Here is a 26,462-nt window from a genome sequence, read left to right as displayed (position 1 = left end):
TACATTCTAGAATTAAAAATGGAAATGCAAAGCAATCTATCAGTTTGATGGTTTATCAGGGAATATTGTGCAACTTACAATAGATTTATCATTAAAAAATCATACTCCATAGTGTATGATGTTGTGGATGTTAGGGTATTTTTGTACATTCTTAGTACAACTTAAATAGTTTTGACTTAGGACAAATCAAGAACAACATTTAATTTCGAATGGAAGAAGTATTTTATCCTATATACCTAAATAGTTCATCCTCACTAACTCAATTATCTTGAGATGCAACTATGCCAACTCATCATGTCACTGTGTATGTCCCACTAAGTTTAATTCTCTCACCATGCAACTATGCCAACTCACCATGCCACCATGTATGGAAAGACCCACCTAACATGCATCATGCATGTCACTTATATTAAATAAATGTTATAAAACTATATAATAATCAAATATAATACATGATATGTACATTAGTTTCAATTCTCACATTGCTAATATCAACACTAAAGTTTCACACTGCCAAATCTCATAGAAATAATTGCATCCAATTCCTGCTGCAATGCGCGGGGTATCATCTCTAGTTTAACCATGAGCCGGGGAGTAATCTGATGTCATCATGAAATTCTAAGCTTCCTTCAGACATAATTTTTTTCCTAGTGATAAAGTACAGAATAGTAATTAAATACCCATGAGTGAAGTTGTTCACCCTAACCTGATCTTCTGACAAGAAGGATTTTAGGAACTTCGGAAAGGACTGACACCAATGCATCATCTAACTTGAAACTTGTAGCTAGAACCTAGAAAGAAGATGGTACGCAGCTCATTCCATTGCAAAAGCAAAAACTATCTAATGACAACAATAAATAGTTTTCGGAAGAAGAAGAAAATATTGTTGAAACAAGATCTTACCACTGTTTACAGCCACAAAATATGCCTGGAAGTACAAATCAGGTAGATCTTCACTAAATGTCAACACAATGTACTAAAATCTAGCACGAACAAACATCAAGTTTAACAGTCTCATTGGTATATCCCCATGTGGTGTGACCGTCATGGGTAGTGCAGTTGACACCAGGGATTATACGGTGTCCTGATTCTACATATCATTGGCTAGGTCGATCAGTTTGTCTTCTGACGCTTTGGCGTATCTTCGCGGTGATAGTGTTGTTAAGTTCAATCCCCATTATTTCTCATGTTCTTTTATTCTTATGAATTCATTCACGATAACACAGCGATAAATTGGCGGTTCGACAGCCTGTCGTGTAAAGTGTATGCCTTCCAGCCAAAATTTGTTCGATGATCATAAGTTCTCACCTATTAGGGTGGGGGACTCAACGGTTTCATCAAAATGTATGAGATGGTCCAGCTTGTGCGCGCCAGTCTGATCTTATGCAGATTTTGTCACCAAAAATTTGGAGAAACATCAACATGCAAAAGGTCGTGCTAGACACGACAAATCAAAGTTCATTTTATCCATTTGTTTTATTTTTCTGCCAATCTATCGACAAATTCAGATCCCTGGCTAAGGAAAACCAAAACCTCCCACACGAGATTCCCACACTGCCACGAAGGACTTGATCATTATTTTGCTATAAAAAAACAGAGGAGTTTCTAATGCCTCTATTTCTTCCGGCAATTCCCTTGCAACTTCGGTGCAGGCGGGCGTTAATCCCAATCATGCGACTTTTCCATATGCACAAGTTTTGTTTCTTTCTGAACAACTATTCTGTTTGTAGCTTTCGGCTGAAAGAGGAAAAACATGTAAACAAGGGAGATGACATGCACAACAGCACAAGGATAAGAAGATGCCATCAGGTCACGACAACACTCTACAAAGTATATATGGCAGTACGCCCTCTACAACGTATTGTGTACTAGCTGAGATACAACTTGCATATAGAAGCAATGGCTTCATCAGCAATTCCTTCTGTGCACTTTTGCCTGATGATTCTGCTGCTTCTCCTTCTTGCTCCTCGTCTCGGCAGCTCCTCCCAGCACACCGGCTACATCCGTAGTGGCAAGCATTTCGTTCTCCGTTCATCCGGCAGACACCGTCCACCACGGCCGACCTCCTGCTCTACCATTTCTCTATTTTGTGAATACCTTGACTGTGTCAATCCCATGTGGTCTTTACCCAGATTTAGTACTGCATACTAGTATTACATATGAAAGGAAAGTTTGCATCTATTGCTTTGTTTTTATGCATAGTATATAGTTACATTTGTTTATGCCTAGACACTTATAATATTCGTATGTTCCCGTGTGATGACTAATTTGTCTATATTTTAAGTGGCGGTGGTGGAATAGCAAGACCAGATAGTTCATTTATTTCTTTTTTTCGTATAACATTAGTTGTTCAAATGGATTTTTCTCTCAAACTGCTACTCCATTTTATGACATGTCTAGCTCCATGATCAACTTTGTTTCAACAACCTCTTTTTCTCCTTCAAAGTTGCCACCTAATATTTGCCGAAGTTGTCTGGTTACAAAAGTTATTACATGGCAACTTTGATATCATCACAACTGCACCTTCAATAATCTTGGGAGGATAACTTCAGAGTTCGGAAAAATGTTCTTTTTCAAACAACTTGACTTCCTTGGTTAACTTAGTCTTGCTATTATCCCGCAAAAAAATTGGCCCGACGCTTGCTTCATTCCTGGCTCCGCCAGTGTGCACCATCGTGAGCCAGGCACACGCACGTGCCTGGTGGTCTCGCCCGATCGAAGCAGCGCGGCAGGGGGCGAAGACCCTAAGAGACCGACCCTACTTCACAAGTCGCGCGCAGACGAGCACGTGGAGCGGTGCATGCTGGCCTGACGCAAAAGCCCCTCGTAGAGGTGGCCCCGGTCATGCCCACGACCCATGCTTTATGGATCCATGAGAGCAACTCCAATGCACGGACCCATTTCGTCCGCGCATGTTCATTTGGGTCCACGCGGACAAAAAGCATTGCTCAACACGCTGACCCATTCCTATTTTCTGTCCGCTTTGTGTCCGCACGAATCAATTTTAGTCTCAAATTTGGGTTGCATTTGGGTCCGAAGCGGACACAAAGCGGACGCTCTGTGTGTCCTCCTTGTCCACTAGATGCAAGGTTGACCCACTTGGCACAGACTCACCACCTCTCATCCCTCTCTCCTCCTTTTTCTCTGCCAGCCCATGAGCCCCCGTACACCCACACTGGCAGCCGGCCTCGCCTCCCCTGCTCCCGGCCATCGCAACTGCTGGAGCCGGAGCGCCACCGGACCCCGAGCCGCGCCCGGCCAGCGCTCCTACCCGCGCTCGCCCAGCTGCACCTGGTCGCCCGCCCGGCTGCTCCTGGTTGCCCGCCCGGCTGTGCCCGCTCCCTTGCCTGGTTCAGAGTAGGCCATGGACGCCACAACGCTTAAGCTCCAGGCGTTGACAGACTGGCCCGCTCGTCGTGGCCGCGCTCGCACCGCACTCCCCGTGCTTACCATGCTCACCCCGCGTCACACGGGCTTGTCGTCCATGCCGTGTGGGAACCGGCGGCCGAAGGCGATGTGAGAGATCACATCGTTGGCGAGGTTGAGCAAGCACTCGCTGAGGTCGACGGTGGCGCCCGCCGCGGTGATCTTGGTGAGGTGCGCTAGGAGGCGGCGAAGCTCCTTGCCCCGGACGCTGCCGTAGGTGGCCACATGGCGCACCGAGAGGAGGTTGGAGACGACCACCCTCCGCGCCATGCGGTGGTACGCCACCGCCGATGCGAACTTCACGTTGGAGCACCCGAACGAGAGGAACTGCCCTGAGAGGAGGTGCGGGCGGGCTTGTACCGTACGAGCTCCTCGCCCTGCAGCGCTCGCACCGCGGTGAGCTGACGGCCATAGCGAGTGCGGCGAGCTGGCGTGGATGCCGCGGCGATCTGCAGCGTGCATGAGGCGCGGCGACCTGCAGCGTGGCGAACTGGCTGCGAGCACATGGTGGTCCCACGAGAGCTCCGCGACCCGTAGGAGGGCGTCGCTGCGGGATGGACCGGCGCAAGTGAACGGCTTAGCTGGCTCGGCGGCTCCCCACCCACCGCTTCTCCTCCTCCTGCTCCTCGCACCCCTCCTCCTCTGTGCCGCAAAAGCGTCGGGAGCGTGCCGGCTGCGGCTGCGGTGTGGCAAAGCTAGAGTTGGGGAGGTCTTCGACGGCGTGCTAGGTGTTTGTTGAAATTCTAGACATGACACATACACAAATGACTTGCACCGCGTTGTGTGCACAGGCCAACCCAAATTAAAAGAAACAAATTGGCCTGTAGGCCGACCCAAACGGATGGAAAGCGGACAAAGTTCGCGTCCGTTTGGATTACTGCGTTGGAGTTGCTATGAGGAATACCAACCGGGTGTGGGGCGGCCACGGAGATTAGACGGACGAGTGCACGCTAGGGAGCCATCAGTGGGAGTCTCGGGCGCAACAGATGGCATGGAGGTCAGAGTACTCCAACATTTTTTATAGTAGTAATTGGTGGACTAAGATGTCAAATGTCCAACCCTAACTAACCATAGTAATCCTTGTGGTTGGTTGGGGGCGTGATGTCGTCATTCTGGTGGAGGTAGCGGTGGTGTTCTCATTGTTGATCCTCAAGCTCAAACCTCCTCCCGGCGTTACCCTCTGCGGCAACACCGTTGGACTCGTTCCCGGGCTTGATCAGCGAGGCTGCGACGGTCAAGCTATGTGATTCTGTTTCGAGACTGCTTCACCGCTTCCGCACAGGCGCCGGCGCCGGCAAGAAGTCTTTTGGATCCCTGTACAGGAATGGGGCCAGGCCTGTGCCTCCCCCTTGGTGTTTGTCGGCTAGGGAGGCAACAAGTTTTTCTTTTTTTGCGATTTTTTTTCAATCTATTCATCTTCAATCATGGCAATATAATGAATGCTACAAATAATAAAAATTACATCCTGGTACATGGACCACCTAGTAACGACTACAAGTACTGAAGCGAGCCGAAGGTTCACTGCCGTCTCACCCCTCCCTCACCGGGGCCGGGCAAAACTTGTTGTAGTAGACAGTTGGGAAGTCGTCGTGCTAAGACCCCATAGAACCAACACAACAGAACAATAGCCGCCACCGATGAAGAGTACTGTAGATCGGAAGGATCCAACCTGAAGAAACACAAACGTAGACGAACTACAACCAGATTCGAGCAAATCCACCAAGGACAGATCCGTCGGAGACACACCTCTACACACCCACCGACGATGCTAGACACACCACTGGGACGGGAGCTAGGCGGGAATAACCTTATTCTATCTTCAGGGAGCTGCCGCCATCTCGTCTTCCAAAGCATTACATAAACCCTAACAAAACTTGAAAAAACATCTAGAAACAGAGCCCTCCCGCCGGCAAGGCCGGGATCCACCGCGCCTCCATTACCCTAAGGCCACCGGAAACGAGGCGGACCAGCGGGAGACAGAGGAACCCTAAGCTTTTCTTGGGGAGGAGGCGTCTTTGTTGATGCCTGGTGCTTTTCAGGCGCGGCGAGTCAGACGGGCTAAAGCTTTGAAGACTTCACGTTCTCACAAACACAAGGTCAGCCGGCTCCATCGATGGGGCGGCAATGGCGGCATGCCTTCAGCTGGCGGCGGTGTTTGTAGTTGGTCGGCTCCCCAAGGTGCCGGTTGTAATTTTCTATCATCTCTGTATCACTTGTTAATTGTTATCTTTAATATAGACCTATGGCCTACTCACAAAAAAATAATATTAGTGATCTACACACAGACCTTATATTTGCCTATTGCAAACACTACAACTTTTCTTCCCGCAAAAAAAAGCACTACAACTTTTCAATGTCAACTTGTATCAAACTCGTCCATATATTGGAAACATATCCCTTTTTTTGCGGGTGATGTTGGACACATATCCAGCAATATTCGGTACGAAATTTTCTTTGTTAATGCGATGGCCCGCATGGTGGATGCTCGTGGTAGAGCCACACAAAAAGTTTCTGATGCCATGCCGACACATTTCTTCAAAAGCTACGCCGAATAATGTTTCTGAGCCACACGCACAAAGTTTCTGATGCCATGCCTAGACATTTCTTCAAAAGCTACGCGGGATATTTCTGAGCCACACACGAAGCTTCCCGGTGGATGAGTGAAAGTTCCATATACTGCTGCATGCGATGACGTCCTCTTGACCAGCCTCGGTGCGCATACCACTCACTTGGCTCATCTTCCCGCTGAAACCTCACACACACTTCATATACAGTCAGTGTCACTTGCATCGCATTTGGTTGCGCGGGGAAGACGATCCTGCAACCGATGGAGGCCGTGGCGGCGAGCGCCGTGACAGGAGCGATGCGGACGCTCCTGCCCAAGCTCGGCGCCCTGCTGGAGAAGAAGTACAAGCTGTCCAAGGGCGTGAGGAAGGAGATCGCCTCCTTGAGCGACGAGATGAGCAGCATGAGCGCTCTGCTCGTGAAGCTGGCCGAGGCGGACGGCGGCGAGCTGGACGTGCAAGACAGGGTGTGGCGCGACCAGGTGCGCGAGCTGTCCTACGAAATGGAGGACTGCGTCGACACCTTTACGGACGACCTTGGCAGCGGCGGCGCCAGGGCCGGGCTCTTGAACGGGCTCATGAAGCTCAAGGCGCGGTACAAGACTGCCCGCTGGATCGAAGAACTGAAGTCTCGGGTGGTGGAAGTGAACAAGCGCCACAACAGATACAAGCTTGGTGACCGAGTTGGTTCTTCTTGTCAGAGCCCTGTGGCCATTGATCCTCGGCTACATGCACTCCATACGGAGGCAGCCAGCCTTGTCGGTATAGACGGCCCCAAGGAGAAGCTCGTCAACCTGTTGCTGGGAGAGGAGGAGGAAGATGGCAATCACCGGGCACTCAAAGTTGTAGCCATCACGGGGTTTGGAGGTATTGGCAAGACAACTCTCGCCAGCCAGGTCCGAGATAAGATCAAAGGCCACTTTGAACGCACAGCCTTTGTATCGGTGTCGCAAAATCCAAGCATGAGCGACATCTTGTTGGATATACTCTCACAAATTGGGGGCTTGTTGCATTCATCAACGAATAATGTGCCCCGACTCATCAGCGTACTGAGGGCACGTCTCGATAGCAAGAGGTATGCGCTTAGCTCACACAACTAATTAAATTCAGCTATTACAGATGACCAAAGGAGTGTAGTAACTTCTTTAAATCTCCATCATTTTTGGTTTTGATTGTCATTTATACAACTTTAAGATACAATTATACCTACGTCTGCATAATTCTTTCAGATTTGCTAAGTCTCGCTGAGACTTCATTATGTCTCAGTCGATGCTATCTTCCTTTGAATTTGCATGGAGATTCGTTACGAAATTATTATTTTTAGTTTTTCTTTTTCTTCTTACATACTATATCACTTTCCTGAGACTTGGTTAAGTCCCGGTCGACTGAGAACTAGCCACACCCTCTATTTTTTTTCGATATTCATTTTTCATGCCTGACATCTACACCTTTTCCCAAAGCTTATTCAACAATTTAACGCTCTCAATGGGGTATCAAGATAGAGTATTTCAGAGCCAAAAAGTCATCATACATGGAAGAATCAGAGTTAGTAGTCCCCACACAGAAAACTTCATGAGCCTAGCTCAACTGGTTGGGGGAGTGGATGTACAAACCCAACACCTGGGTTCAAATCCTCATGGAGGCGAACTTAGGTTCCTATTTATTCTGAAGGACTAGGCTTTCCTGGTACTCACATTTATTGAGGACTAGGCTCGGTGCGTAACCGAGAATAATAATCTTAGTACTTATAATTAAAACGCCGAATGCATCCCTAGTTGGTGCAGACGCCGGGAAAGTGAAATACTCCCCCAATTTTAAGACGTCAGTTTGTTTTCATCACTTGCTCAGGCCACCGCTCTTTCCAACGCTCCCGCTCGGGCGACTCAGGCAGGTCCCCAGCCCTCGCCACCTCCGCTCCCAAATCCATCTTCCCTCACCCCGTCGCCGTCTGAGGACGCCGTCGGGATGCGCCTGGGGGCCGACGGCGGTGGCGGAGATCCTCCTCTCTCCTGCATCTCACGGGTAGTGCAGAGCCTTTGTGCGTGCGGAGGCGCGGAAGATCTGGCGGCGGCTGGCCCTGTCCCAGGTGATGGCGACTGTGGTGTGTCTGGCAGCCCGCTCACGGGCAGCGGCAGGCGGCGGCTTGCCTGGCTCGGGCAGAGGTAACTTATGTTGTGGCGGCGCGTCAATCGGCTTCGCATCGGCAGCGGCGTGGAGGGCCTGGTGAGCGGCTTGGCAGCACCTTCGATCAGATCTGATCTGGCCGGTGCAGCCAGCGGTGGTGGTCATCTCTTCCATTAGAGGTGGTCGGCCTGAGACTGGGTGTTCGGATCTCTAGATTCGGCATCTAGTACTGGCTGCGAGTCGGGGAGACATAGTTGCCGGTGAAAACCGAGCTGATGGCGGGCGATGGCGGCGTTCTGCGTCATTACCTTGATGAAGGCATCGTCGTGTGACTACCTTCGACCCACTCGTACTGCTCTGGGGGAAACCCTAGGATCTGGTTTTCCAGACCGGGTGATGGCGGCAGTGCGGTGTCCTTTCTCTCTTGGGAGCATCGTTTGTGGAGCAGCGCTGGAAGTTAGAGGCAGGAGGTGGAGCGGCTTCATCTTGCACGGAGCTTCGGTGGAGATGTCAAGTCATGCCTGGCCGACAGGTGCTACGCTTTGTCATGCCTGGTCGGCAGGTGCTACACACGACAGATCTTCCAGAGACTTCAAGCTGCGTCGGCTGGTGGTACTTGGCGGCATGGTGTTGAGGTGTACCGATGGCAGCCGCGACGTGCTCAGCAGTTCGCACGCGGGGAGGTGGTGCCGTTGGGCGCCGTGGTGACGTCGACGGCAGCTAGACCGGGCAAGATTGATGCGTCAGTACAGCTCTGAAGATGGAGTGGTTGGTGGCGGCGGCCTTTGAGAGCACGCTGGACCGGTGTGTGCCCCATACCCGGCAAGTGGTTTGGTTGGGGGCCCCATGCCCGGACTATCAGCATCCCTTCATCAACTGGTGTGTGCCCCATAGTAATAAGATTACATAACTCCGTCATCAGTGGCGGACCCAAGAATGTGCTAGGCCCCAAGTAGCAATGTAGCTACAGTCAACAAGCAGCTTGGGCCGCACCGCCCCAGCCCGCTGCCTGAATCCGTCACTGTCCGCCATGCTTTACTAATCCCATTGCTGGAACCCCATCCACATGAGTGACCATAGCCTGTACTACTCTCTCCCATTAGTTGCACCAGAGACCGTGGACTCCCGCGCCTCCCCACACTATAGGTAGGTGGTATTACGTACAGATCAACTGGCTGCCATGAAGACAACTTGCAAACAAAATATTGAAACTCACATCCTATTAAAAAAACACATGATAAAGAACTTGACCCATGATGTTCGCTCTCATCCTTTTTCGCCTACTACAGTAGTGTGTAAGGAGACAGAGAGGCGGTGAAGTTTCCACTCGGTTCCGCCGGCGATCCTTAGCTTCCCCTCCTCTTCTCGCTGCTCCGACAACACGGGAGGGGGGGAGGGGGGGGGGTAGCTCTCGCGTAAGTTTTCCGTGGGTATCGTTCTGGTGGTGACGCCACATCGATCTGGGCTATCCAGCTCAAGCCAAGCCTTGGCATCCTTCACGGCGTCATGGTGCATCTGTAGGTCGCACATTCCTGTTGTCCCTTCGGTGAGGCTTGGCTTTCCTGGTGTTGTTGTTGTGGTGATGGCGGCGACAACTCCGTGGAATTATGTTCTCTACTCTCATTGGTGACGAGACTGAGACAGCGGGGCCAGCCTTTGCAGTTCAGGCTCGTGTACGGTGCAGGGAAGATGGTTTGAGGATAGTAGATCCGACGTGGTTGACCTATCTTGGCAGCGGTGGGAGGTAGATCTGGGGTCGGGTTTGGCGTGGCCATTGTGGCATGTCAAATCATGTTCCGTTGCGTGCAGGGGAAGAGCGACATTCAAAAATCATAGGTGGGCTAGTACGAAGATAGGCCCAGTTTTTGGATAATTATGACCCAGATTTACCCTTGGGCCCAGTCTGTTGCACCAAAACTGGATGGGCGATGGCCCATTTTGCATCAAAGCAGCTCCGCCACTGGTTGTAGGGCGGCGGGCATTCTTGCAAGCATGGAGCTGCTCCTCAATCCATGGTAGTAGGAGGTATGCCGCCTTCTTCACTGGCATCTTCCGTAATGAGGCAGGTATGTGGCAGATCGCATGGTGCCCCCCCCCCCCCCCCCCCCGCCACCGCCCAACAATTGTAGTACAAAGTATTCTGAAGTGTACATATCTAAGTTTTGAAATTCCGTTCATTGCTGCAAAACACGCTCAAATAAATCCAAACGATTCAGCAGGGCAAACACGACACCACCCTCCAAATGATTATATATGCCTTTATCTCTAATTTATATAACTACTTTAATTAAAGTTATTTAACTTTAACAAAACAGTTGGTGAGGATCCTACTGTGTTCTTGTGTATGAAAACTTATACTATTTTACTTTATTTGACAGATACCTTATTGTCATTGATGATATATGGACAATAGGAGCATGGAATACTATTAAATGTGCCTTTGTGGAGAATAACCTTGCTAGTAGAGTTATAACAACTACACGTATTGAAGACGTAGCTCAAGCATGTTGTTCTTGTTTCCTTGGCCATGTCTACAAGATGAAACCACTTCATGATCTTGACTCAAGGAGATTATTCCATAGAAGGATTTTCCCCTCTGAAGATGCTTGTCCGGAGAAACTAAAGAATGTTTCTAATGAAATTCTGAATAAATGCAAAGGAGTTCCGTTAGTTATAGTAAGTGTAGCTAGCACTTTGGCTAGTCATAGAGAGGTAAACTCAAAGGAATTCTGGGAGAAGATACAAAATTATTTAGGTTTCCAATTGGAAGGAAACCATGCGTTGGAATGGCTGAGACATGTGCTTAATCTTGGGTACATTAATTTATCTCTTGACCTTCGGACATGTATGCTTTATCTCGGTATATTCCCAGAAAATTCTGAAATAATTAAGGATGATTTAGTGAAGAGATGGATAGCCGAGGGTTTGGTTCCTGAAAGGCATGGTTATGGTCAAGAGGAGACCGCAGAAGATTTCTTTAATGAGCTGATCAATAGAAACATGATCCAAATAGCAGAGTTTGATGACTGTGGGCATGTGTTATCTTGTCGGGTGCATGATGTGATGCTTGACTTTATCATATGGAAGTCTACGGAAGAAAATTTCATCAATATAATTAAGGGAACCCCTACAGCAAATGATCTGCAATACATGAAAGGGTGTTTGCAGGTTCGTCGGTTATCCCTACAAGTTAGAAAATCGGAACACAAGGAATTGCTGGGAAGCATGGCTCTCACGCAGGCCAGATCATTTAACTTTTGGGGGTCTGCTCAATGGATGCCCTCTCTGTCGAGGTTTCAACTCCTGCGAGTCCTGCATCTTGACCTTGGTGTTTATGATTCCAAAAATGAGCAGTGTCTGTCTTTCATTGGCAGTTTTACCCGACTGAGGTATCTGAGGATCAGAGGTGCTGTCTTTAAGAAAGTGCAGAAAGAAATGCAAAAATTACAACATTTGAAGACATTGGAGATAGTAGGTGAAAAAAGAGTTGGCCAAGACAGAGAGGAGTTTTTACAATCTTTACACCTAGAGCTCAATGTCAGCAAGTTACCATCGATGCTGTGGCATCTGATTGTTCCATGCACTGTGAAGCTGCCTGGTGAGGTCAGCAGGATGAGTGCCCTCCGCACTCTGGGCGAACTCAGCATAGATCTCCAAGATGTGGAGAACATCAAAGGGCTCGGTGAACTGGAAGATCTGAGGGACCTGAAGATACTTGTGGAAAAAGGTGTCCGGGAAGGCGATTGTGCTGATCTTGTTCCTTCCCTGAGCAGGCTCAAACGCCTCGAGTCCCTAACCATCCGTATGGCTGGATCCGTCAAAATTATTGATGTCCTGACTTGCTGGTCTCCACCTTCACCCCATCTTCGAAGACTACATGTGCTGGGGCTCCCCTTCTCCACTGTCCACGAAGACTGGATCAGCCAACTCGACAACCTCAGAAGCTTGAAAATTCAGGTTGTTTCGCTGCCAGAAGATGGTGCCAAGGTTCTTGCCAGGCTAACCTCCTTGGTGCACCTTACACTGCATGTGAAGAAGAATGTTCCCAAGGAAGGCGTCGTCATCTGCGCCGCATCTTTCCCAAACCTCGAGGATTTTGTGTTCAGGTGTGAAGGGATTTGCCTCGTGTTCGAGGCAGGGGCCATGCACAAGCTTGAGAGCCTCACCGTGGAGTGCAGCGAAGAAGCAGAGCGGGTACACGGCTGTGCTGATTTATTTGGTAGCATCGGGCATCTGGGAAGCCTCATGTCATTCAAGCTGGATATTTACAAGCAGAAGGACTTTACTCCCACTACATATATTGTTTTGCAAGCCTATTCTCCTCCACGGCTTCAAACCGGGGGCCTGGACAGTCTCGAGGCCGCGCTCAGGGAGAAATATCCAGCGATTCCTGACATTCGCATTCAGCGCATGTAAACACGGTACGGATGGAAAACCTTCCATGCTTCATGGTACTACTTTGTTTCACTTACATGATTTCTACTGTTGCATGCTCCCTCCGTACCTTTTTATTCTGCATACAAGTTTTATTTGAAATCAAAGTATCTCTGGTTTGAGCAAACTTATAGAAAAAAGTATCAACATTCATAATACCAAATCAATATCGTTAGATTCATTATTGAATGTAGTTTGGTGTGATATGTATTTGATATTGTAGAAGTTAATATTTTTTTAATATAAATCTCGTCAAACTTTACAAAGTTTGACTTGACACAAATCTTATACGCTGAGTACTAATCATCTTTACTCTCTATCACAACCCTTCAGTTCTTCTATTTGTTTGCATTGTGTACTAAACCGACACAACTCTATATGTCATTAACTTATTTGCAGGGTATATATTTATATTTCAGGTCAATTGGAGTGAACAAATCCACGATTAAACTCCATTCATGGGAGTTACTGTGGCTGTGAGGCAAGGCTAATACAAACCTACATTGTTGCCGCCGATGTCAGATTCTGATTTCTGGCTCTCGAGCACCAGTGATCTCACTGTCGGGGCCATTAATCTATTGCTGGGATCTATGTGTATCAGCGTGTCATTTCCTATTGCTTTGGCATGTAGGCGTCCATGTAATGAATTGCGTGTGCTCAAATGTAATATGTTATATGATACTTCATCCGTTTACAAATATAAGATATTCTGTTTTTTTTTCTGAATTGGATGTATATAAACATGTATTAGTGTGTATTTTTTTTGTGGGTTATGTATCAATTTTATTGTGTTTCTTCACTTTTTTAGTCCGTATGTAGTTCATAACTATCATCTGAGAATTAGCTATGTCTCATCTAAGTTATCCATTACATGATTAAAAGCTGAAATATCAGTGCAACCTATCGATCTGTGTCTGTGTTGCTATTGGCGAGAGCTATATCTCGCTTACGCTTTGCTCACCTGAAGAAACTCCCGCACGCTTCGTTTCTGGACGACCCATTTAGTGGTTCACCCGTTTCTTCTCCTCGCTCGCTCAGGAAGGTCGTTGTCCTGGTTTTCGGTCCCGTTTTTGGTGGTTTTCTTTCCTTTTTCTTTTTTATTCTTTTTTTATTTCGGTTTTCTTTGTTTCTGTATGGTTTTCTTTATTTATTTTTCTTTACTTTTTCACCGGTTTTGTTCGTTTCTTTTCTCGTTTTCACCGTTTTTCTTTCTTTTTACAATTTCTTTTAGTTTTCTTAGCTTCTTTTCTCGGTTTTCGCTGTTATAGGTTATCTTTATTTTTTCTTTGTTTCTTTCTCGGTTTTTGTTATTTCTTTCTTTTTCCATGGTTTTTTTGGGTGTTTGGTTTCGTTTTTTGTTTTCATTAGTTTTCTTTGTTTCTTTGTCAGCTTTTCATTGGTTATTTCTTTGTTCAACACAAGGTTTTTTTCAGGGCACAATGTACATTTTTTGTGTACATGCGAAACATTTTTTTAATACACGGTGAACATTTTTTGAATACATGATGGACATTTTTTCATAAATACTAGTTTTGAATATAGTTTTAATACATATTCAATATTTTTCGAATACCTATGAATATTTTTTGGTGGCAATAAACATTTTTCACATAAAATGTACATTTTTCGTAGACATCATGAAAATTGCTATAATAATTATGTGATTAGCATCATATTTTTTATTATATTAGTTTCATGCTAAACACGTCAAGCACTCACCATTGGAGCAATCTAGGTCGTTGGATTGACCTAGTTTGATGGCAGAGATGAGTTGGAGCTGCCCTTTATGTCTTTTTATATTGGTACATTTTTTTATATTGGTATATAGAGAGAATTTCTTATCTGACCCTTTTCTTAAAATTTGCTTCCTTATTTGGCCCAAAAAATGTTCTTCCTTATTTGCCTGATGATTCTGCTTCTTCGCCTTCTCGCTCCTCTTCTCGGCAGCTCCTCCCAGTACACCGGCTACATCCGTAGTGGCAAGCATTTCGTTCTCCGTTCATCCGGCAGACACCGTCCACCACGGCCGACCTCCTGCTCAGTCATTTCTCTCTTTGGTGAATACCTTGACTGCGTCAATCCCATGAGGTCTTTAGCCAGATTTAGTACTCCATACTAGTATGTAGTACTCCCTCCGTCCGGAAATACTTGTCATCAAAATGGATTAAAGGAGATGTATCTAGACGTATTTTAGTTCTAGATACATCCCTTTTCATCCATTTTGATGACAACTATTTTCGGACGGAGGGAGTATTACATATGAAAGGAAAGTTTGCATGTATTGCTTCGTTTTTATGCATAATATATAGTTACATTTGTTTATGCCTAGACAGTTGGAGTTGCAATATTCCTGTGTTCCCCGTGTGTTGACTAACTTGTCTATTTTAGGCGGCGGCAGTGGAATAGCAAGACCAGATAGTTCATTTATTTCTTCCGGTAAGAACAAGAGAATGCGTAATATTCTTCAAATGGATTTTTCTCTCAAACTGCTACTCAATTTTACGACATGTCTAGCTCGCTGATCAACTTTGTTTCAACAACTTTTCTCCTTCAAAGTTGCCACCTAATATTCTACGAAGTTCTCGGGCATTGGTACAAAAGTTATCGTGTGGCAATTTTGATACAATACAACGCAACCTCAATAATCTTGGCACGATAACTTTAGAGTTTGAAAAAAGTTCTTTTTCAAACAAGTTGACTTCCTTGGTTAACTTAGTCTTGCTATTTTTCATTGATTTGTGGTGCAGACCATGGCAGCTTGGGACATTATTTATACATCTGGCCTTTTTAAGGTCTTTAATCTAAAATGAAACATGTCAACTAACATATGTATATTTCTCTAGGAGATGACGGAGGAATAGCAAGAAAGTTGGCCGTACTTCATCGACTAAGCCCATGCTCTCCCCTCAACACGCCTACACTCGCTCTTCGTGGCTTTCTCCGACGCGGTGGCAGGCTAGGTCGTCCACACTTACGAATGCTTAACTCCGGTGTGATGATTGCCATCGCTGGCATTCCCTTCCCGACTCTCCTGGGCGCTTCCAAGTTCCATGTCGCTGTCGGCTGTGGTACTCCGGCGCAGAAGCTCGTCCTGTCATTCGATACCACATTGGGAGCCACGTTTATCCAGTGCAAGATGTGTGACAATGACGCCAACCACAAGGTGTTCCACCCTTCTCAGTCTTCCTCCATTCTCCAAGTCCCATGCGGCTCGCCGGAGTGCCCATTGAAGTCCTGCACCGGACCTAGCTGCATGGTCATCGAGACCAAGAATGGCTCCATGGTTTTCAATGCCACCGCCGTGATGGACACACTCACGCTCTCGCAAGCGACACAGGAAAACATCAGGGCCATATGCTTGGAGATGGGCAGCAAAACATCCGAGAGCTTATCCGGCATTCTCGATCTCAGTCGGGACGACCACTTATTAGCATCTCGAGCTCCTTCATCTCCGGACACGGTGGCCTTCTCCTACTGCCTACCCTCTACTGTTGTCGCCCAGGGACTCCTCTCCATTGGCGCACCCTGGCCAGAACGCTCCCGCCACTTCGTTGTCTATACACCCCCTTACGGACCAATGCTCTACTCCAGAACACGTATGTTGTCCGGCTCACCAAACTAGACGTCAGCGGGGTGGATGTCAAGATCTCGTATGCGGCGCACGGCGGCAATGCGATGTTCTTGCTCGACACCACATTCACCTACCTGAAGCCGGAGACCTATGCGATTCTCCGTGAGCAGTTCAAGTCGCAGATGACGGAGTACTGCGTGGCGCCGTCGGTGGGTGACCTCGACAACTGGTACAACTTCACTGGTCTAACGAGAATGAGTATGCCGTCCATCACACTATGGTTCGAAGGATGGGCATATATTGTCCCGGCATGGAGCAAATGATGTATTTCGGGCACCGGGGAGATATCTTCTCCTTGGGTGCCTCGCATTTGCTGCGGCATCAGACTTACCACCACGGATCACTGCAGTCATCGGCACCCTGCTGCAGGAGAGGACAGAGGTGGTGTATGACATTCATGGAGGGAAGTGGGATTTTCCCACAAACAATGTTGGTGAAATCACTGACTACATATTTGCACCTCGTTTATTTTACCATAACGGCTAGATTTAAGCTATTTACATTACAGAAAGGAAAAGAAAGGAGGAGACCTATAACTTTACATTGCAAAGTCTATTACCAACCGCTTATGAGTGATGTCCTATTTTATCATGAAGGCAACATCCAGGATGTTGTCCTAGGATTCTTAAAAAGAATCTTTGCTTTTTACATTCCACAAAACATACGTGATGATCTCTGTGAAAAGTTGTCGCCATGATGCATCACATGTGCATTCTCATTTCACCTATCATCAATTAGAAAAAAAAACTCATAAATGTCATTGTAGGATACAAAGTATCAATTTGGAACAAAGCCCCAAACCTATAGTTTAAAAACCCAGACCAGTGACCGAACCGGTGAAGCCATCGGTTTAGGTTTTCATCGGTCAGATCACGGTTCATTGTGTTATTTTTTAGGATAAAAATATATATTTATACTAGTTTTGTTTTATTTGATAAGGTAGGACGCCTTCGGAGATACCTGTAGAGCATCTTTATGATTACCCAGTTATGTTGTGACGTTTGATAGCACACATGGTATTCCTGGGTATCCGAGAGTTGCATGATCTCATAGTCGAAGGAACATGTATTTAACATTTAAGAAAGCGATAGCAATAAACTGAACGATCATATGCTAAGCTAACGGATGGGTCTTGTCCATCACATTATTCTCGTAATGATGTGATCCCGTTATCAAGTGACAACATATGTCTATGGTTAGGAAACCTTAACCATCTTTGATCAACGAGCTAGTCTAGTAGAGGCTCACTAGGGACACGGTATTTGTTTATGTATCCACACATGTATCTAAGTTTTCGATCAATACAATTCTAGCATGAATAATAAACCTTTATCATGAATAAGGAAATATAGTAATAACAACTTCATTATTGCCTCTACAGTATATTTCCATCAAGATGAACAAGATTTATATGGAGATATGATCGGAAAAAGTTTGCCCACCAGTCAAAATTCTCTTCATCAGTGACGTCCACATTAATGGTTGAGAACTAGATTTGGATCGTGAATCACTTACTATCAATTATGATAGATATTGATTTGAGTGGGACTGCACGTTATATTAAATTTATTTAAACACTAGTGCAACATCAGTTATGAATAAATGTGTACATGAATCTTGTGTCTGTCATTGTAGATCAATGACTCGCAATATATTCAACTTAGCCCCTATGTTAGAGAAAGAAAAGTTGGATGCTAATGGGGGAAACTATGCGGATTGGACCCGGAACCTGAGATTTGTTTTCAGGAGTGATAAGAAGGAGTATGTGCTGGATCAGCCCCTGGGTGACGCTCCTGGAAAGGATGCAACCAGAAGAAGTTGCTGCTTATATTTCCCTTAGTGATGACCATGATTCAATCCAGAGCCTCATGTTAACTTGCTTGGATCCTGAACTATAGAAGCGTTTTGAACGATCTACTACTCAATTTATAATTGGATCACTGAAATTTTGTACAAGAAGTAGACAAAAATTGAATGTTTTGAATTAACCAAGGCCTTGATTGAATGCAAGATGAAGGAGGGTTCCTCAATCGAAGACCGTCTAAATCATGTCTTTAGTTTATTTTCGAGATTTATCTTAGAACTGGAATAGTAGTTATTTTGCTTCAGAGTTATGTAATACTATGGATTATGCGATGGATATTCTTATAAGTTTTAAACAATAGTTGTTCGGATTATTATGATAATATGTTTTTGATTAAACCTCTATTGTGTGATGGTTTATTCATGATGAATCTTGAATTTTGTGATCTATAACATTAAAGCTAAACATTTTGAGAAGACTGATAAAACCATTTGTGTGTGGCACTGCTTTGTTATATCGGATAATTGATCTTCATAGAGGTGAGGTGTAAAAGTTTTGAATTGGCTGAATATGTTGAGATGCATGAATTCCGATGGATATAACAGGGCACGGTGAATATTTATACTTCATCAATGTTACGAGTAAATATTATCTACTTGATAAAACATAAAGACTAAAATATTTGAAATGGTCCAAAGAAATTCGGGATGAATATATCGTACCATTATGACAGAAGATAAAAGGATTCTTCTTTCATAAAGAACTATATCTAAGTCATAAGTTTAGCAAGCAATTGAATAATTGTGGAATTATTCTTACTGATCTGCTCTTATTAATTTTTTTGGGATTTTTAAATGAAACAGCATAATATTCACTAAACAGATGCAACATCTTAACGGATCTAATAAAAACTATAAAGAGTTATAGAATATTTTAGACCAAGGCTTCATTGTAGGTTTGTGTTCCTCTCACTAAATTCAAAGGATAAAATGTTTGTCATAGAATGAATATTTTCAAGGAAAAGTTTTCTTGTTAAAAAAGCAAGTGGAAGGATGATACAACTTATTGAGATTATTAATCTCTGGCTTAAGATATAACAAGACTAAACCAGAAATGTTCTGAAATATTTTGTCTGTAAAACTGAGCAAAGAAATTGCAACATTAGATGTAGAAGCTTTAAGTTAAGACTGTAACAAAATGCAAATCAGCTGTATACATTTTACGTCTTTTTGTAAATCTAGGCGATCTACATGTGCAGAACTCATTTCCAGATAGTTTTCTCCCATGTTTACCAGGGTAATCAGTTAATTTTCCGATCAAACCATGAGTGAAAAATGGGATATACATCCCCACAGTCCTTTAATGGCAAAACACAAAATTTCCTCTAACTAATACAAAATGTAGAAAATCACCAAATCATAATGCCCCTCTGACAGAGATAATAGGAATTCTAAACACGACAACCCGTAAACAACAATGCTGCACTCGAATCCAGATTTGTTATATACTCACTACACTCCGGGGATTTCTTTTTTTTTCGCGAATACGCAAGCTGCGTATCTTTGTATTGATAGAAGGAGAGTACAAGCATGGGATTACAACGCTTACAGGGCCATGTACGCGCTAGGCATGGTGAACAAGCGAAGAAGCACAACAGGTAGGGGTGTGCTCAGCCCCATGGCAAGAAAACTAGAGACTACGCGCCGGGGATAATGTTATGCAGTCCGGCAGCGCCCGCCTTGGCCCAAAGACGCGCCTCGTCCTTGATGGTGTCGGAGGTGAAGGTAATCGATGGCGTCGCTCCGTCAAAGATGCAAGCATTTCGTTGCTTCCAAATCCACCAGGCCGAGAGGATGATGAGGGAGGATAGGCCCTTGCGCATGGAAGTGGGCGCGAGGTCGAGCGAGGATTGCCACCACAATTGGAATGGCGTGCCGTGGTCCGGGAGGCCAATGGGCACGCGAGCCCAGCCTAGGATCTCATGCCAAACTTGGCGAGAGAAAGGGCATCCGGTAAGAAGGTGGTGCATGGTCTCATCTTCCTGGTCACACAGGACGCAGGCGTCGTTGTGGGGCAATCCGCGGCTAGCCAGGCGCTCCGCGGTCCAACAACGGTTCTGCATGGCCAACCATAGGAAGAATTTGACGCGGAGAGGAGCCCAAGGCCGCCAAGTGAGCCGCCAGAAAGGGTCTTCACAGGCTCCAAAGAATAAGGCCTTATAGCAGGAGCTAGCCGTGTACATAGCCGAGGGGGTCCAACGCCAGCGCAGCGTGTCCGGCTCGTTAGAGAGCTCAATGTGTCGCACCGAACGCCAAAGCTCGACGTATTGCACCATGGCCGCCGGTCCGAGCGCACCTCGGATATCCTGCACCCAGGAGCGCATCTGCAGCCCATCTCGCACGCATATCACCTTCCGAATGCGTCTTGGGACAAGGGCTAGAACGAGGGGGGCAATCTCGGCCACGGACCTGCCGGAGATCCAATGGTCGGTCCAGAATCGGCAAGAATCTCCTGCTCCCAGCTGCCAAGTCGTGGAGGCTTTGAAAATTGCATTCGCGTCCGCATCATGGGGGATGTGAAGGTGGCTCCACGGGCGAGTAACATCGGTACGTTGCAGCCATAGCCAGCGGACACGGAGAGAGATGCGCGTACGCTGGATGTCGCGGATGCCAAGACCACCAAGGGAGATCGGCCGGCATACACGTTGCCAGTTGACAAGGCACTGGCCCCCATTGGCCTTATCAGATCCAGCCCATAGGAATCCGCGGATGATCCGGTTCACCTTCTTGACGGCAGTGCTGCTGAAGGCGATGGCCATGAGGAAGTGCGTGGGAATGGCACTAAGGACGTGGCGCACAAGGGATAGACGGTCTCCCTTGGATAGCATCGATGCCCGCCATGTGGAGAGCTTGCGCCCGAGCTTGTCAATGATCGGCTCCAAGCTCGTCGAAGAGGCCTTGCGGATTGAGAGGGGCAGCCCGAGGTAGGTGATGGGAAAATGAGTGACGGGGCATTGCAACTCCCCGGCTATAGCTGCAATGTGGTCGTCGGTGCATTGAATAGGAGTGGCCGAGCACTTGCCAAAGTTGGTGCGCAGCCCCGAAGTGAGGCCAAAGACGTGGAGGAGCCTGCAAACCGTGGCGAGGTCGTGGGAGTCCGGGTGGCAAAAGATGACCACATCATCAGCATAGAGAGATATGCTCGAAGCTGCGTGACGGTTGGTCAAGCGATGGAGGAGGCCAAGGTCAACCGCACGCAGCAGCATGGAGTTCAGCACGTCGATGACCAAGGTGAAGAGCATGGGCGAGACCGGGTCACCCTGACGAAGGCCGTGAGCGTGATCGATCGGAGGCCCTGGGTGGCCATTGATGAGGACTCTCGTGGAAGCCGTGGATAGAAGCATGGAAATCCACTCACGCCAATATGGGCCAAACCCCAGGTGCTGCAGAAGTTGCAGGAGGAACGGCCAAGAAACACTGTCGAATGCCCGAGCAATGTCCAATTTGAGAAGCATGCGTGGCGCCTTCAGGTTGTGCAGGAGACGGGCCGTCTGCTGCACTAGCAAAAAGTTGTCATGGATGCATCGCCCCGCAATAAATGCGCTCTGGTTGGTGGAGACCATGGTCTTCAGACGAGGAGCAAGACGGAGAGAGAGAAGCTTCGCAACTAGCTTGGCGAAGATGTGTATGAGACTGATGGGTCTGTAGTCGAAGAGGGTGTGCGCATTAGTACGCTTGGGCAGCAGCAGAAGGAGGGCCTCATTGAGCTTCTGAAGGCCACGACCATTCATGGCGTGGAACTTGCCGAAGGCCTCAAGAAAGCCAGGCTTAATCGTATCCCAATAGGCAACCAAGAACTCGGCGGTGAATCCATCGGGGCCGGGCGCCTTTCCCGTCGGCATGCTCTTGACGGCGTTCCAAATCTCCTCCTCGGTGAAAGGCGCATCAAGCGCAAGAAGATCGAACTGCGGCACTCGGAGGGCATGAAGGTCAAGCGTGATGTCGCGATCGGAGGTGCTGCCAAGGGCGTTAGAGAAGTGGGTGAAGGCGGCCTCGGTCATCTCCTCATGGTCGGTGACAATTTGGGTGCCGACGCGCAAGCTCGTCATAAGGTTCCTCTGCTTGCGGTGGGCCGCGTGCACCCTGAGATAGGAGACCGCGACGTCATCGCTCCGGAGCCAAGCAAGCCGCACACGCTGCCTAGCGATGGATCGCTCGAGGGATGCGAGGCCAAGGTAGGACACCTTGAGCTTCCGGCGAAACCAAGTCTCGAGGGGGGAAAGCGGACGTAGATCTTGAGCCGCTTCAAGTCTCGCAATTAGCTCGCGGGATACCGTAAGCTGAAAGGACACGTTGCCGATCGAGCGAGCGCTCCAGCTATGCAGCTTCCTGGCCGTCGCCTTGAGACGTGTCACGATCCGTCTAAAGGGATCGGCGTCCGGCGGAGTCGAGGCCCAAGCCTCCGCAACCACATGGTGAAAACCCTCCAATTTCGGCCAAAATCTCTCAAAGTGGAAGCGCCGTGCTCCCGGAGGGCGGACCACGCAATCAACAAGTAGGGGGCAGTGATCGGAGGCCGCGGAGGAGAGGCAGCGTAGAAGGCAGTGCGGGTGGGCGATCTCCCAACCGGAGGTGCAAAGGATGCGGTCGTTGCGCACAAGAGTAGGGGCGTCGCGCTCATTGGACCAAGTATATCGTCGGCCGTGCATATAGAGATCGCGAAGCTCCTCGTCGGCGATGAAGCGCCTAAATCTGCTCATCGTGCGGCGGTTGATGTTAGAATTGCTCTTCTCCGAGGCCGAGGCGATCATGTTGAAATCTCCACCGATAAGCCATGGGCCGACGCGGGACTCGCGCACGTCATGCAGCTCGGCAAGGAACTCAAGCTTGGCGTCATCATCTTGAGGCCCGTACACCCCGGTGAGCCACCAATGACCGTCGCCGGCCAAGGAGGAGACCAAGGCCGTCACGTGATGCTCACCGATGAGGGGATTGGAGAGGGAGATGGTGGATCGTTGCCAAGCAAGGAGGATGCCACCGCGTGTTCCATCCGCGGGGAGGAAGTAAAAGTCCTCAAAGGACGGGCCGAGCGTTTCCAAGACTATGGCGTTGGAGACATGCGCGAGTTTTGTCTCTTGAAGACACACTATGGTAGGAGCGGCAGCGGAGATCACGCTGCGGACGGCGTTGTGCTTAGCACCGGAGTTAAGGCCTCAGACGTTCCAAAAAATTGTCTTAAGGTTACAATCCATGGGAGGGGGGCACGTTATCAAAGACGTGGAGGCAGCCCCTTAGGCAACAATTAGCTGCCCCGGAGTAGGAGGCAGCGAGTTGGGCAATTGCCATCCAAAGAAATCCGCGAAAGCTTGCAGCACGTCGACCGCCAATGGTTGCTCGAAGAGGAGGGCGTACTTGCCAAGCACCTCATCGGAGATTGGCGCATCATCGCTTGGGATGAGACCGAGACGGCGAAGCAGAACCCGCTTGGCCTTCATCTCGGAGTCGAGTCCTTGGTCCGCGCGTGCGATGCGGAAACTCCGGCGGGGAGTGAAGTTGGCCGGCAGTTCCTTCCTACGACGACTAGGCTTCGGCGCCGGAAGCAGCGAAGACGCCCTGACCGAGATGGCTTCGACGAAAGAAGAAAGATCTACGTCGGGTCCGGGAACGTCCGCGGCCTGCATGGGCTGCATGGGCGGTGGGGCCGACCTGTCATCGACCGGCCCATTGGGAGCAGCATGCAGCACCATATCCATGCATGGTTGGTCGCCAAAGGCTCGGGATTGGCACGGTGCATGCGGTCGGAAGGCGCGCTAGGAGAGGCCGCGACATCCCTTGTCGGCTCGTGGTCAGGACCGTGTGGGGACAAAGGGAGGGGAGGCGAGGGAGTGGCTACCAACGGATGCCCCGCACCGGTCAAATCAGCAACAGGAGTAGGGCTCCGACTGGGCCCGTCCGAGGCACCCATCAGCACACAGAGCGAGGGTCTAACGTCAGGGGGAGGGGTGGTGTCGACTCCTGGTTGGCAGGCCAGGCTCGCAGGGGATGGCCCAGTGGGGTCTAGGCAGGGAGGCGCTACACCAGTTGGTCCGTTTGAAACGCACGCATCACGGGGCACCTGGGACCCAGCGGTCTGCACAGGGTCGGATGGGCTGGCCTCCAGCGCAGGGGATGGCGCATCACGTGGCCCACCATTGGTCGCCGCAGAACGGACGCCCAATCGTAGCCGCGCGGAGACCCGGTCAGCGGGAGGAAAAGCGCCTGGGTGGGGCCCCAAGATTCCCTCCCACCCCCGGCACGGAGGAGGAACGTGTGCATGGCGACGGCCACGCCGACGGCCGCCCCGGCCACTGCGCCTCCGGGAGCCACCAGAGCGAGCAGGGGGGAACTGATGGTGCTGCGGCCAGCGCGGCGGCAGCGGAGGTGAGTCACGCGCCGCTCCATCATCCTCGGAAGCAGGCGGAGCCGGCGGGGGCGGCCGGCAGTAATCGACGAAGGACGCCACATGGATCCGAACGGGAAAACGCGCGAGCCAAGCGCGAGGTGCTCAGCACGGTCCGGGTCGGCGTCAAGCTCGACAGCGTCGTCACCCGACAGAAGGAGCTCGGAGGAGCGCGGGATCGCATCCGGGTTGATAGTCCACGCACTCAAGCGGAAGACAGACATGTCGGCGAGGCTGCGGGTCTCGGGGGCAAGGTGCTCGACCTTGCAGAAGGGGGCAAGCAGAGTCTCGGCGGCCGCCCGGTGCCAAGCATGATCAGGGATGCCGAAGATCTCGAGCGACACGAGGAAGAGCGCCTTAACGCGCTCGGAGCCGGCCTCGCGGCCCCAAGGATGGAAGATCAGCCTGAACCTGGAGGTGCGAACACGGCTCATGGCGACTCGGGCGCGGGAATCCATGCTAGAGAAGCGGAGGAGGAAGTCTTCAGGAGCATGCCTATGGATGGAGAACTCATCGGTGGCAAGCTCGCACTAGGAGCAAATGGCGTCCGCAACCTCCTTGCTCGACACGCCCGTGCGGCAACCCGCCACGATGACGAGCAGCGCGCGCTCCAGCACGCGTTCCGCGTCGATGACCTCCTGGGAGCGCGGGAGGTAGCACACCGCGGCCGCGGGGCGGAACGCTGGGTGCCCGGAGAGCGGCGTGGCCACCGAGGAGGCGACCGAAGACGGCGAGGAGGGCCGCGAGGAGGTCGCGGGGGCCGAGGTGGCAGGGGACGGCAGGGCGGCCCGAGACGACGACGCCATGAACCCCCCGGATGACACGGGGGACGCGCGACCCACGGGCGAACCGGCGCCCTGGGGCGACCCGGAGAACACGGGTGCGGCAGCCCCAAACGCACCTGACGCGGGCGTGAGCAGGCCCGAAGAGGTGCGCGTGGAGGCCAAGGATCCTGAGGCCGAGGGATAGCCATCCGCGGCGACCGGAGCAGGGACGCGGCGCCGAAGCGGAGGCGGCGATCCATCGGAGGACGACGCGACGGCCCGGGGGAGGGAGCAAGACTTGGCCTTGTGGCCGAAGAATCGACAACGGTGGCATCGAATGGCCTTCCTGCAGTCGGAGAGGGGATGACCCGAACCCAAGCACCGGGAGCAGTCCCCCTCGCGGAGCCAAGACGGTCTTGAGCGGGGACGCACGTCTGGACCACGCCGGCGGTTGTCCTGCGCGCGCGGCCGGGGCCGCTTGCGGCTCGCCACCACCTGCCAAGGCACACGCGCATCCACCTCCTCCCCAGGCATCCGGCAAATCTCGGAGCGGAGAGGTGGGCGCGGGGCAGGCAGCGGAGCCGGGCCTGACGGAGACGGCGCAGGGGAAGGAGAACGGGGAGGGGCAGGCGCCCGGGGCGGCGAAGGCGGGCGGCAGAGGACCTGGCGGTAGGTGGGCGGCGACCCGGCGGAAGAGGGGCTCGACTCGAGCCATCTGTCCTCACGGGAGCGTCCGACGACGGCGGAAGGGGGGGGAGACGAGGCCATGGCCAAGGCCACGGGCTGGGCGGCGCGGTCGGGGCGGCCGACGCCGAGGGGAGTGGACGCCGGGGCCGGAGTGGCCGCCGGCAGGAGGGAGTGGGTGGGAGCTCTCTCTCTCTCTCTCTGAGCTCTCTCTCTAGACAGACTCACGCACGGGCCATCGTGATTCCTGGCAGTTGGTTAGAGCGAAGGATTCAACAAACTGACATCGAAATTATAGTACTGTATGACGAAGCGAGTTGTCTCCGGGGATTTCTTATATGTTGACAATCGTGAAATTGCAGCGACCAGGGCCCGTAATAACTGCACTGATTGATAGAGCTCATGGAGTATTTGGGATTCGGGTACCGCCATCTAACAAATCAAAACCATCAACATATACTAAAGGGCTGCGACTTTCTTACCTCCGACCCTCAAGATCCAGACTGCGAACCTGAGACGCTGAAGCTTCTAGGTCCCCTCCAGTTCCACCCGGTGGCGCGCTTGCGGAACAACGGTGGCAGTGGCGCGGTGCG

At 49.8% G+C, this 26,462-nt stretch overlaps 1 protein-coding gene and 1 pseudogene across 1 annotated transcript; both read left to right on the top strand.

Moving 5' to 3' along the window:
- Nucleotides 1-1,899: 1,899 nt before the first annotated feature.
- Nucleotides 1,900-16,616, top strand: LOC123068325 (aspartyl protease AED1-like; annotated as a pseudogene).
- On the top strand, nt 6,145-13,218 carry LOC123068324 (disease resistance protein RGA5). The gene is made up of 3 exons (XM_044490896.1): nt 6,145-7,065; nt 10,493-12,535; nt 12,968-13,218. Exons 1-2 carry the CDS (start codon nt 6,254-6,256, stop codon nt 12,528-12,530), a joined length of 2,850 nt encoding a protein of 949 aa, XP_044346831.1. The 5' UTR covers nt 6,145-6,253; the 3' UTR covers nt 12,531-12,535; nt 12,968-13,218.
- Nucleotides 16,617-26,462: the final 9,846 nt, after the last annotated feature.

The sequence above is a fragment of the Triticum aestivum genome, chromosome 3B (genome assembly GCF_018294505.1).
Source record: "Triticum aestivum cultivar Chinese Spring chromosome 3B, IWGSC CS RefSeq v2.1, whole genome shotgun sequence".
Lineage (NCBI taxonomy): Eukaryota > Viridiplantae > Streptophyta > Magnoliopsida > Poales > Poaceae > Triticum > Triticum aestivum.
The sequence above is the reverse complement of the archived record's forward strand: the minus strand, read 5'-3'. Positions and strand labels throughout refer to the sequence as shown.